We start from the raw sequence: 12,709 nt of genomic DNA on the forward strand, positions 1-12,709 counted from the left end.
ATGCTGATGGGTAAAGGTGCAGCCATTTGCTGAGCTACAAAAATTGCTGAGGCAGGAGCAGAGGATGCATTGGGAAAACAGATTGCTAATAACCAACCTCAGTGCTTGCTCCAACGCTGAGGCTCTTCCAAGCAGCTTGTGTCCTTGAGTGAAAGGAGGTGGATGAAACACTTCTTTGTGCTTGGCTCTGGAGCAGCCAGTGCCAGAATATGTATAGTTTTGGTGACCACATTTTAGAGAGCTGTTGAAAAAGCTGGATGGAGGGAGAGGATGACTGGAAAGTGTTATGGGTGGGTGCTTTGGGTAGGTGTGAAAGCAGAGGTCAAATACCAAGGAATTTTGTAATCTAGTCAGAAAAAATGGACACAAGTTTAGAACATGAATTAATCACTAGAATTAATTAACAAAAGTACCAGTATCCTATAATGTTTTACAAAGACCATGCTCTTCTGACAGGCACTAGATGTAAAATACTGGGATCCTTCAAAAACAACCAGGCAGAATAAAAGCTGAGGGTATGGAAGATGCTGTCATGTGAAAGCTTGACTGTACACCATGGGTACTCTGTTTACTTTGTAGACAAAAACATTTTTGGCTCTTCTGTTGATGAATCTGTGGTTTGGCTGTCTGTTTTTGCATTTTTCCCCAATAACTAGCTCTGCAGCTGGCTTTGAGTAGGACATTCTGTCAGTTACTCTGTTTAGTTTCTCTCTAATCCTGTAAATGTGAGTAACATTATAACACTTAATAGTAGCTTAATGATCTTCAGGCAATGTTATTTTATGAGCAGAGAGTAGGGAGGCCCCTTACTGTTAATTTGTGCCCTACTTTAACTGGTCTGCAGTAATTGTGGTGTTGCTGTATTGTCACCACCTAAGCCATTATTTTCTTAATTTCTGTCTCCCTTCAATGTTAGTGCAGTTCATACACACCCTGTGTTGACTTTGAAGAAACTGTTACTCCAGCAGCCTTTTATTCCTGCCCTTGTGTAGGGGCAGAGGAATTGGATTGTGGTCCCAGTTCCTGTTCCTGCCATCTCAACCACTTGCACTGTCCCCCCTTCACCTGCACCTGAATTTTCCTTCCTGCACTTGTTTTCAAGTAGGCAGTGTGACTGTGGTGTTCTCCAGGCTTCCTGCTCCTGCCAAGGGATGCCTCTTTCACTGTTTCCCGCTGTGGAAATACACTGATCTCTTCTTTCCCAGCTGCTCCTGTGGTCTTACCTTGTAAATCCTTGTGTTTGCCTTCTCCCCGAGTTGTGTAACAGCAGTCACTGCCTGACACGATGCCTGCGTTTGCTGTGTGTTCATCACAGGGGGAATTTTAACAAATGAATATATTATATTAATATAGAAGACTAAATTGACCTCTTCGTTTGTAACTGTTCATTAGTGCATTTCTACTTCACTTCCATAGAACTAAATTATCCTGAAGGCTGTGTTGCTGTGGAGAGTATGAGAGTAGTCATTAAAAGCTTAACACAGCTTTTTCTGAAGTTGTTGTTTGAGTGATCTAAGTGTTTATTGTATTTCATATACAAGTAGTTTACCATGCTGCTGAACGCTGAAGTGCATCAGCAAAGGCTTTTTTATGAGGGTAGTGCTCTTATGCATGTAATGTGTATAGATAGATAGATAGTCAATCTTATTAAAGCTGTTATTGGTACATACTCTTGGCAATGAGCCCCTGATAGCTTGAGGCATACTGGCCTATTTTCAATTTCATATTGAAGCTAGTAAGCAATTAAAAATAAACAATTTGCATTTTTCAAAAAATCCATAAACAGCATCTTATGATATTATGAATTGCTTATTTTATACAACAAATAGCCTATTTTATGATACTTTTTTCCACTGAGGAAACTGACTTTTCTATGAAATGCTGCCTTTTCTCACTGAATCAAATATTTTATTTTATCTTGTTTAAGCCTAACATTTCTTTTTTGATGAATTAATCTTGTTTTGAAAATAGCTTATAGGAGATTTGAAAATATCAAGTATTGGGTGTTCTAGTACCCATTTCTGGTTGTTTTTGAGCCCTGTTAAAGATTCACATTTCTAATGTGAAATATTCTGGGGGTTATATTAATGCATAAATGTTCATATTATAAGGGATTTTATCACACATTCCTTCTGATAGCTTTCCAGACTTGTGACTGGAGATCTCATAAAGTAAAAGTACTTCAGCTCATGTGCATAGTGGAGACTAGTGGAGAGGAATGACTTGACCTGACTGCTCCAAATTTTAAAATGTTACATAAAAATCCTCATGTGAACACTACATGAATTTCTGTAGTTATTTTACTAGTGCAGAAAAGATGGTTTTGTTCTTTTTAAGTAATTTCACATACAATCTAATGCAAAGCTGCTATTTTTGTTGCATGCTGAAAATTCTGAGCAGCTTTCTGGTGAGTTTAGAGCCACACATGTAGAGCTCTGTTTTTTTTCCAGCTCACTGCTGAATTCTCTTAATTGTGTACAGTCTAAAGTTACAGCCTTTGTTTGGCTTTAAATTCAGTTTAAATTCACATTTTTATATATTTGCCAGTTTGGTTCACAACTTTAAAATAGATGTAGCTGTGTTTAATTTTAAATTCATGTGAAGCTTATATATCTGTCAGTTAAACAAAATTAACTGTCTTTATACATACCTTCTCATTGTTTCACAGCTGTTATTCTTTACTACCTTCACTGTATTTTTGTGAATCACTTTTATGGGACACAACCACGTAAATTCATTAAGTTCTGGGCCCATTTTCCTGGTTCTCTTAGTTTTGGTGTTTCAGACTATTCAATTTTTGCTGCAGTCTTTCCCTCCAGTGAGGGCAGGCACTGGCGTCTCCAGAAAACACAGCCCTGCTGAGGAGGACAGCCTGGCAAGGAATGAGGTGCCCTGAGAGTTCAGCCCATCAGCTCCTGCTCACGCTCCCCAGAGAGCCCAGAAGCTGTTCAGAGGAGGGGATGTGCATAAACATGCTTGGGATGTTCTTACTGAGAACCCAGCTGAGCAAATGGGATCCAGCTTTTATGTTGGCCAGGAGTATGTATCTAGTAATCATCATCATGAAGGCATCCTCGTTCTTCATAGTATTTTATACCTAATAATTGGAGTTCTGTGCAGAATCATAGGGTTGGTAACCTCCCTCCCTGGAGGCACTTGCAGCTTAAAAAGAAGCAGTGATATTTTAAAAGCTATATATATGTAAATCAGGCAGAGCACAGGGTGATGGATAGCTGTATTCTTGTTTAAATAAGTATCTCTGCTTTCACTGAAGTGTCTTCAGCCTTCGTGTGCAGTTTTCTCTAATAATAAATGTCTTTCTCTGGAGTTTTCACTGTTGTAATGGATTTAAATAGTTTTTTTATTATCAAGTTCACCCAGTGTTGAGATAGTTACCCTTCTAAAACCTGGTTAGTGACTGTTGTATGGAAGGGAAAGTTAGTTCACTTTAGTGCAATGCCAGTTTTTTAAAGCAGAGATTATAAAATCCAGGTGGTACTCCCTGGTTTGTACTGTGCTCCCCCTCTTGAGAGTCTGGATAATTGTTGCTAATACTTAATGGAGTGTGTTCTCCTCCTTGAGACATTTGAGGCTATTTTTCAGTACAGAATTAAATGAAAGTTTCATGTAAATCAGTCTTCCTGCCCAACCTCAGGTATTGTGTATTTGTAATCAAGGGATTTAGGCAAAGTTATGACAATGCACAGGAGGCTGGAAAGTCTGTGCTAAGAGTTATGGTTTGATCTGGCACTGAAATAATCAGTGTGTGGGGTAGGGTTCTCCTTAGTTCTGCAGTACTGGCAGGAAAGTATTGCAGCCCCCATTTCAGTGTGAAAGCTGAAAGTGTGAAATGAAGGGAGACTTTACTGTTCTAAAGAGGGTAATTAAAGAGTTTAGAATTCCTTTTTAGTTTATATACAAGTCAGAAAACATTTGCAATGGTGCTGAATACTGTGTCATTTCAAAGGGGAGTGTGTGGCAACAGATTTCTTGCTTCTGCTTTTTCTGCACCTGCAAAATCAAGTGGCAGTATTTCTCTAAAATTGTGTATTTACATTTACTCAATTTTATATGTAAATTATATAAGAGAGGCACTTTGTAGCAGCCTGTGAAATCTTAATCCTGTTTTGGGAGCTGAGAAAGACAATGTTTCTGTATGGTCTGCAGCCTGAACATCTTGGAATTGCAGAGTACTTTCAGAAAGCTATTCAGGATTGGAATTTTAACAGGGATTTTTTTTGACTGGAACATGAGAAAACTTGTTACAGATGCTGAACGGGTTCCTGCCCATCCAAGATGAGGCAGACAAGTTGTACTCCTGACTGGCCTGTGTAGAAGAGCTGTGCTAGTTTTGATAAATCCTCTGATACTCCTTTCTTCTGTTTCCTTAGTCCTAGCTAAGGAATAAGTACCAAGAGCAGGCACCACCAGAAAAGATAGGAAAGTATGATTGGATTAAAAAAAAACTGTGTGGCATGTGGGATTTTTAAAGGTTTATTGCCTAATTGTATCTTAGTATTTTTGTGGTAATCAGTCTGCATGATTAAGACTTATAACTACTTTTAATCAAATGCAAAAGCTATTCCTGTCTCTACAAAAGAATTTCTTAATGCCTTTTTTATATTGTTCCTTAACTTTCTATCAAGTCAACAGAGAAGAAAATCCTATTTATTGGTGCAATTTAAATGTAATTGTTGGTTCTGAAAGAAACTCTTTTAATTTAAAATGTTCTCCTCTGTTTTCTGGATACATACTGTCTATTTAATAGAGAAGGCTGCCAAGCTTTGACTTCTTTTGGCAGCCACGAATCTAATTAGCATTTCTCTTACATAGAACCTGTTTCATTTTAAATTTTCAAACACAGTGTAGAAATTTTCTTTTTATTTAAGAGTTTTGTCTGCCTCAGCAGCAATTGCAGTCTTTTTGCTCCTATTAGAGGGCTGCTATACCTGATTGATAAATACAGATAGCTGGGATTCTCTCACCAGTTCATGGGCTTATAACAAATGCTGCCTTATAAGCAGCATTATAACAAATGCTGCTTTTTTTTTTTTTTTTTTTTGTAATGAAGCTTAAACTATAAAAAGCTAACAAAGGAGATTAAACCAGTGATTTGTTTCTGCTTAGCAGATCACCCCTTTTTTGATGTAAAAGCAAATGCTTTTGTTTTAATTCGATGTAAAAGCAAATGCTGTTCACTAAGAGCACATAACTCAAACAAGCTTGAGGAGCTATATGGAGATGTTATTGTTTGTAACTTAAATGGAATTGTCTTTCCACTCAGCAGCTGTATGGAAGGCAAGCAGGATAATTAATGTGGCTGCATTATGTGTCAAGCTACTTACACAGATGAGTTAATGGGCAAGAGATTTTTATATGGTCACCGTATCATGCACAGGGGAGTAATGCACTTTCCTTCCACTTGAGCATGTAATCAGCAAAACTTCAGACCAGCAAAAAGATTATTCTCATGTTCTTGTAAGAATACTTTAAAAATACTGTTGTGGAACAGGTTGTCATTCTTTCAGTTCATTGCCAACACATTGATAAGATAGATTTTATTTTTTTTTTTAACCCTAAGGGTATGGGAAGAGTCCATTAAAGTCCAGTTTCAGTGTTGTTCTGTAAAATTGTAGCTGTGTGAATTCTGAGCTCAGTCTGACTTACATGGATTTGATACCAGTTGAGCTGCAGGAGGCCCTTTATTCTTTGGATGGTAAATGGTTTTGTTGGTCATACAACCTATAAAATAAATGTTAATGTTTCGGTTTTAAAATTCAAGTAATGAGAGAAAGATTTAGTAAAAGCTGCAAGTTCTGCTGCACTTTAGAAATATGTGTGGCTTGTTTAAATTTCTGTAAATAACCATTCTGATAACCCTAACATGATTCAGTTCACTTCCCAGTAGTATTAGACTTCCTGTATTTCTAAGGAGAAGCTGGCTAATGAAATGCCAGATGTGAATGTGATATATAGCTGATGCTAGTTCTAGTTTTCAGCTTTTTCTCTTGCAAGGTAGAACTTCTAAGATTAAGTATATTCAGCTTTCTGACGGATGAAAATGCCAGCTATTTCTGAGAGTGGTTTTGTTCACTAGAGCTATGATAATATTTGTGATATTAAGCATGTCAATTGTATAAAAGTCTGCAAGACTCTAGGTTTAATCTTTAATAGGTTTTGGTTTTGGTTTTTGGTTTTGGGGTTTTTTTGTTTTGTTTTGGTTTTGTTTTGTTCTAGTTCTGTTATGTAACTAGACTCAGAGAACTATTGTCACTATCAGAACATTCCAGTCCATGGAAATATCCTGTAATGTCTTTTTGCAAAGTACAGTTCTAAAATCCAGAAGTCTTGAGAGCAAAGTCTTTTGTATCTCTGTATTCCAGCTAAGTTGAAGAATTGCTGTGTAAAGTATGAGTACAATATAACAACACCTTCCTTCCTTTTTTGTTTTTTGAAGGATTTGGTAAATATTGAGATGTTTTTGACTGCTAAAGAAGTGGAAGAATCATTGGAAAGACAAGAGACTATGACTTGTTTGGCTTGGTGTCATGACAACAAATCCAGACTCAGAAAAATGAAGGTATGAAAATGTAACATGTTCACATTTTGTTTAATCTGTTGTCTAAACTACTTGGATGCTGGATGTGGTCAGTATGTTTAAAATTACAGGTCTTGTATAAAAGTAAGGACAGTAAGTATAAAAATGTTCTTAAAAGGCATAGGTAGTTGGAGCTAAACAGGCTCACAAATGTCAGACCTGGAAGTGAGTGGCAGGTCATCTTCTGGATTCAGTGTTGTCTCAACAAATTATGCTCAAATAAAGTACAATACTCAGTTGGTTTTAGTGTCTTTTGAAAGCAAAGGCAGAAATATGTAGTGTCTTGATGCATGTAAACTTAAATTTCTAACTCTGTGCATCCTGGTGAGACTTTTAACTCAGTTTATATGTGAAGGTGTCTTAAGAATGAAATTAATTAGTAATCTCTGCCCTCAGGTTTAAAATGTCTGAGAGAAATTTCATGCAGATTTTAGTAATTTTTAACTATCCAATATAAGAAGACAGAACTTGAGAGTAAAGAATTCACTTGCTGTGAGAAAATACAAAAACAAAAGCTGGAATCTAATCAAGCATTAAACACAAAAAGTCTTCTCAAGCCATCGAGTACCATGAGCTGAACATGCTGTGGACTTGTTGCTATGCAGTCCGTTTAAATTTTCTTGTCTCTTAATTTAGGCATTTCAAAACATGCTGTAATCTTTTATAGGGCTTGCAGAAATCTGTTTTTAACTGATATTAACCAAAATCCCTGACTACCTTAAAGAAGTTTTTGTCTTATTTTTTTAAACTAACACTTTCTTTAACCAAAGATGCTTGAGTGCACTCAACAATAAGCAAAGAGTGACGTTTCCTGTCGCTCGGGTGCCAAACTGAGAACGAGCTGAAGAGGGGATGCAAAAGTCAATCAGCCAGTGATTACTCTAGAGAAAATGATGGTCTTGTTATGGAATCCATTACAGGAAAACCAGAATTGGTATGTAGACCACGTTGCATAATTACACTGCTAAAAAAATCCCCCCATGTGTAATCTTAAAATGTTAAGAACATATATATGTTAAGAAGTATAATCTGAATGTCTTACTTTTGCATCACCAATTTTCAGCAAGCAGTAAATAAGGAAGACTCTTCCCCATCCTCTTTTTGAAAAACAAACTGCAACAAAAATTTATTTCTGCAAGCCCTATGCTTTTTTCATTTCCTTTTTTGTTTCTTTTTTAATCAAACAAAAACCAAAGCTAAGGCTATGAGAGATCAGAGTTGGAAGAAGAGAAATTACTATGCTTCTTTTTGAAACACAAACACTTCTGCTGCTTCTAGTTGCTTAGCTACTCATCACTATTAATGTTCTAAAGTCCCAGCCACCACCTACCTGAAAGCAAGCCTTATCTAAAATCTAAACTATTTAGTGGCCTGGGAAAGCAGTCATGTAATCTTTACAGATGTGAGCTATCTGAAATCTTGTGAAGAGCTGCTGTGGGATGGTTTGAAGGTACACAGAGTTGGAATGTGCATCATCTGATTGTCTAGGACTCTCTGCTTCTAGTTACACTTGTCTGCAGAGCCCCTGGGGCCATTGGCTTGCACCTTACTTGAAAATTCATTTGTTTAACATGTGGGTTTTGCTATGGAAACGTCCTAGCAAAAGAGGAAGCCCTGGGATTTAGTATCATTAACAATTAAAAAGCTTGATCAGATTTTTAGTGGAAACAAGCTTATTTAAAATTCTAGATGAGGGGTTTGTGTAGATTTGGTTAACAAGGTATTTTAAAATAGTCCTATTGAAAATCTCAAGAGGAGAAATTGTTATTTTCTGCTAAATCTGGGCTCAAATACAGGAAGATGCATATTTGGAAAATAATTTTTCTGTTCCTTAAACAAGTTAGTTTTAACATATGAAAGAATGCATCATTTTTATGTTCAAATGCCTTATGGCTTTAAGTCTTTAATAAGCAGTTGTTGCAATGTGTGCATTAGTCACCCTAGGCAGCTAACTGATAGAAATTTGGAGTTGCCTAAATTCCTACTGAAGCCACTGAGGAATTTTGATATGACTGCGCTGATGGACAATAAACAAAAGGCAACTATTCATTAGAAACATGGTTGAAGAAAAAACACGCAGCAAGTGGAGTAGAGGAGCACAGGGAATAGAGTTCTTTACATGATTCAGAGCACTTTGGGGTTTCCTTATTTTCATAAGGTAATAAACCAGTTGACTGTGTCCCTATAAAGAAGCATAGTGATTTGTTCTTTAATGGGGTGGAGGGAGATCTTTTTCTTTTTAATTCCACATATTCAAAGTTTTTTTATAGATTTTGTGAACTGGTGATGGAATTTGATTTAAAGGGACACTCTCAACTTCGTTAGAGTTCAAATTTTACCTTTTTCCATAAACAGGTAAATGCCACTTGGTTTTCTTGTTTGAGACTTGTTTCCAGCATGGCTTTTAGATGTTTGACAAGAGGACTGGGATAGAAGCTTGGAGAAAGGGAGGGAGGGTATTGCAGCAACTTAAACTTTGTGCTGGTTTTTGGTAATACTGGGGTTTTTCAAAAGGCATTCAAAGGCTTGTTTCTTCCTTGCAGTCTTCTGGGTAGACCTGTCTAAATTATTACATAGCCCCAAACTCCTGCTGACTCTACTACTTTAAATTGTGAGAAAGTACAAGGAAACCACCCGTTACTCTCATTCGTGTCTCAAGGAACAAGGCTTTCAGTCATTAGGAAAAAGTTCATCCCTGCCGAGGTTTTAAAGGAGGCAAGAGGAGGAAGATTTTGTTTGCTTTTAGGGAATTCTGTGCTGATCTTGTCTGTAGAGTCAGCATTTCAACTTTTTTTTGCATGAATGCCTAAAAGCAAGCAAACCAGGTTGCATGTTATTAACACTTTCTTTTTTGTTGTGCACACATAGTCGTTAACAAACCATGCGGTGCAACTTTGGCACCATCTAAGACCCTGTCTTGTCTTTAATCTCAGAGCTGTCTGGAGTTCAGCCTAAGGATTCAGGAGTTCATTGAACTCATTCGACAGAACAAGAGACTGGATGCTGTGAGGTATGAAATTAGGATGCTTTCCAAACAATTTTCTTAACAAGATGGTATTATGCTTCATTAGAAACATGTGATTATTGTTGCAACACCCAGAAGCCCTGTAAAGCCTTGAAGGGTCTCCTCTGGTATTGTCATCAGTCTTTGGATTTGAGCTGGGCTTGGACTTTTTTTAAAGGCAAAGTGTCATTCCACAGATGCACCTTCTTAAAGAATTGATGTTGTCCCTGAAACTCTGTCTTCTTATTCTTCAAAATCAAGGTTTAGAATATTAACCTGTTTTAAAAATAAATGGATTTTCTGGTGGCATACAGTGTAATATTTAAATATATATCCACCCTTAACTAATTTTCAAGAGGTACAGCCAGCTTCTCATGGCAATTCATGACAGTTTTAATCACCAGAAATACTAAAAGGTTAATGAAACCTTCATCTAAAGCTTTAACATTTTAATTTTGACTGATTCTCCTTTGCTATCTTCATTAAACTTTTTGTTCTGCAAGTTACCTGCAAGGCTGTGTTCACCCCCTATATTGATGCCTAATTTAGAGTTCTGTGTGGTTGTGCATGGGAGAGGGATGAGCTGTGTTAGGTTTTCCTCACTCCATTCTTCTGGCTCCAAATGAGGAAACCAACTCAATATCCATTTTTTACCCGTTCTGAAGTAGTTCAGTGGGGACTACAGAGAGAAAGCAACAATGCCCAGTGGGGTTGTGAATCAGTGACAGAAGTGCAGTCACACCTCAGCACTGCTTGACTTAACCACAAGAGAGTTTTTTGACAATGCTTTCAGTGCCAGCACATGAAGCAATTTATACATCCAAGTTAATGGTCCTGATTGAAGGTGGAATAATGTTCCAGGATAACACAGGAAACTAGTCCTGCTGAAATAAGTAGAGTTTTGATACTGAGAAAGAAATGCATCAATAATTTGATAAGCAATGACCTTGCCAGTACCCAAGTACGGTGCAGGTGGCAGAGCTACTGGAGCTTACATTTGCACAAGGGAGGGAGAACTCTCAGCAGGTTCTGTTTTGTACGAATATTTAAACCAAAAGAGACGTGAGAAGTTCATGGCCCAACCTGAAGCTTTGCTGATATATCCTGATAAGAATACTGTTGCCACGTAGTATTTCTGTGTTAAGGAAGTTGCAAGTTCTGCTGCCTTTAAACCCAAACTAGGTGCTTCAGAAACTGAAACTTTTATTTGTGGCAGAGCTGATTTTTTGGTCAGAGCAGCACAGAGGTGTGATAGAAAACTATCATAATGTATGCATAGACTGAAAACATTCTAGCATATTCCCCAATCTAGATGGAGAAGCTCTCCTGCAGGGCAAAGTTTTAGGGTTATTTTCAGGTTTTATTTCTAATTTCATTCAGATGTGGGGCTGGCTTTGCGTTAATATCATTCCTGCTTTGCCCTACTTACACTTAAATCATCTTTGCTCTGGTCCCAGCCAATGTGCAATCTGATAAACTCCAGCTAATTTTAATGTTAATAATTAAAACCAAACATAATTAAAAACAAAACCTACAAGCTAGCATTTAGATATGTGCACTTACCCTTTGATAGAATTATCAAATCCTAGGGAATTGTCAAGTACTTAAGAAAAGGATGAAAGAGACTCAACTCCATTATGTCTTCTGAAGCCCATGGTGCTCTTTATACCAAATGAATACTGTGCCTTTAGCTTTATTCTCAGTTTGTTTCTTTGCCAAGTGTGCAGTCATGCATCTTAACAATGAGTAGTCCATGCTCTAAAAACTATTTTCTTTGAGCTACAGCTTTCTTATGTAGCTTGGAAACCAGAGGACAGTCACAGAGCTGGAATAAGAACTGGGACAGAGCAGATAAGATCCTTCTGTATTTTATTGTTACTGGATATTTGTTTCCCTCTCATCCCTTTTCCACATCAGAAGTGGTAAAATTTGCAAGCTGTCAGCCCTCAGGAGGACACAGCATGCTTTGTGTGGAGTAACCTGAGGTTTACAACTTAAAGCTCCTGTCTATATGGCAAACAAGGCATCCATATTGAGTGTTGTTGGGGTGAAGTGTGTATATTCTGTATACCTGCTGAAATTCAGGGTTGACATACATTTTACACTTGGCAATTATAAGTTGCCACTCACGGCAGTGCTGCTTTAACTTCATAACCAATTGTAAAAGGAAAAGGAGCTATGGAAGTCTTTCTATATCTTAATAGACTCCTTTCTAGGAGGATGAGTTTTGATTATTTTGTACATTAGGACTTCAGCATCTCAATGCTTCTTTTCACTAATGTGGCTTAAAAACTGTGAGTTTTTACCATGGCATTCCACTTTGTTTCAAAGTAAATAAGTAGTGAATAAGGGAGTACCTTTGGAGAGGTGTGGCATAAATCTCATTGCTTCTAGCAAACCCTTGCAACTTGTGGTTTTATTAGCTTGCTTCTGTTAAGTGCCTGCAGCAGGATTCTTTCAGTATTGTGTCTGTGGTGCAATAAATAGGTCAGGCATCCATTAGAAAGCAGAGAAAGAGGCTGTTTACCAAGGAGTTTCCTGTATGAGTGGAACTGGGGGAACTGACATTTTGTTGAAACGCAGCTGGTGTTTAAATAAGTTTGAAAGCTTTTGCTGCCTGCTGAGAACCTCTGAAGTGACATTGCTTTTACATTAAAATTGATGTGAACTTTAAAATTATACATCTTATTTAATAAGTGTAGCTTTTTAGAATGAGTACAAACAGACTTTCCTCTAAGGTACTTTATCAGAGTAGCCTTGAAAGTGCAAGTTTCAAGAATGTAAAAAACTGTTCTTGAATACAAAGAGTAAATCTCTTAACCTTAAATATAACACAGTTTCTTGCCTAGTATCATTAGCCTTTGACTCTCAGTCTCTAAGGCTTTTTTGTCAAATTTGTACCTACTAAAGTAACAATGAATGACTGATGACACCAATTTCACACTTTCAGAGCTCTCACTAATTTCATTCTGGGAAATCTGACAGCATTTTGATATTTTGCTCTTATGCAATGCCAGAAATACACAAAGTTTTCAGCTAAAAGCTTAACAAAACATGATGTGCACTTCTCGTTCTGGGAATATGAAGGACAAAAAGGTGTAAATAAT

General features: G+C 37.2%; 1 protein-coding gene across 4 annotated transcripts in view; it reads left to right on the plus strand.

The window, feature by feature from the left end:
- Positions 1-12,709, plus strand: part of MAEA (macrophage erythroblast attacher, E3 ubiquitin ligase) — a 49,202-nt gene that overhangs the window by 28,074 nt on the left and 8,419 nt on the right. For all 4 annotated transcript variants that reach the window (XM_038134205.1, XM_038134202.1, XM_038134204.1 and 1 more), the window contains 2 exons: positions 6,458-6,580; positions 9,532-9,608. In XM_038134205.1, the coding sequence (XP_037990133.1) occupies positions 6,458-6,580; positions 9,532-9,608 (200 nt within the window). The remainder of the gene's footprint in view (positions 1-6,457; positions 6,581-9,531; positions 9,609-12,709) is intronic.

The sequence above is a fragment of the Motacilla alba genome, chromosome 4 (assembly GCF_015832195.1).
Source record: "Motacilla alba alba isolate MOTALB_02 chromosome 4, Motacilla_alba_V1.0_pri, whole genome shotgun sequence".
Classification (NCBI taxonomy): Eukaryota; Metazoa; Chordata; class Aves; order Passeriformes; family Motacillidae; genus Motacilla; species Motacilla alba.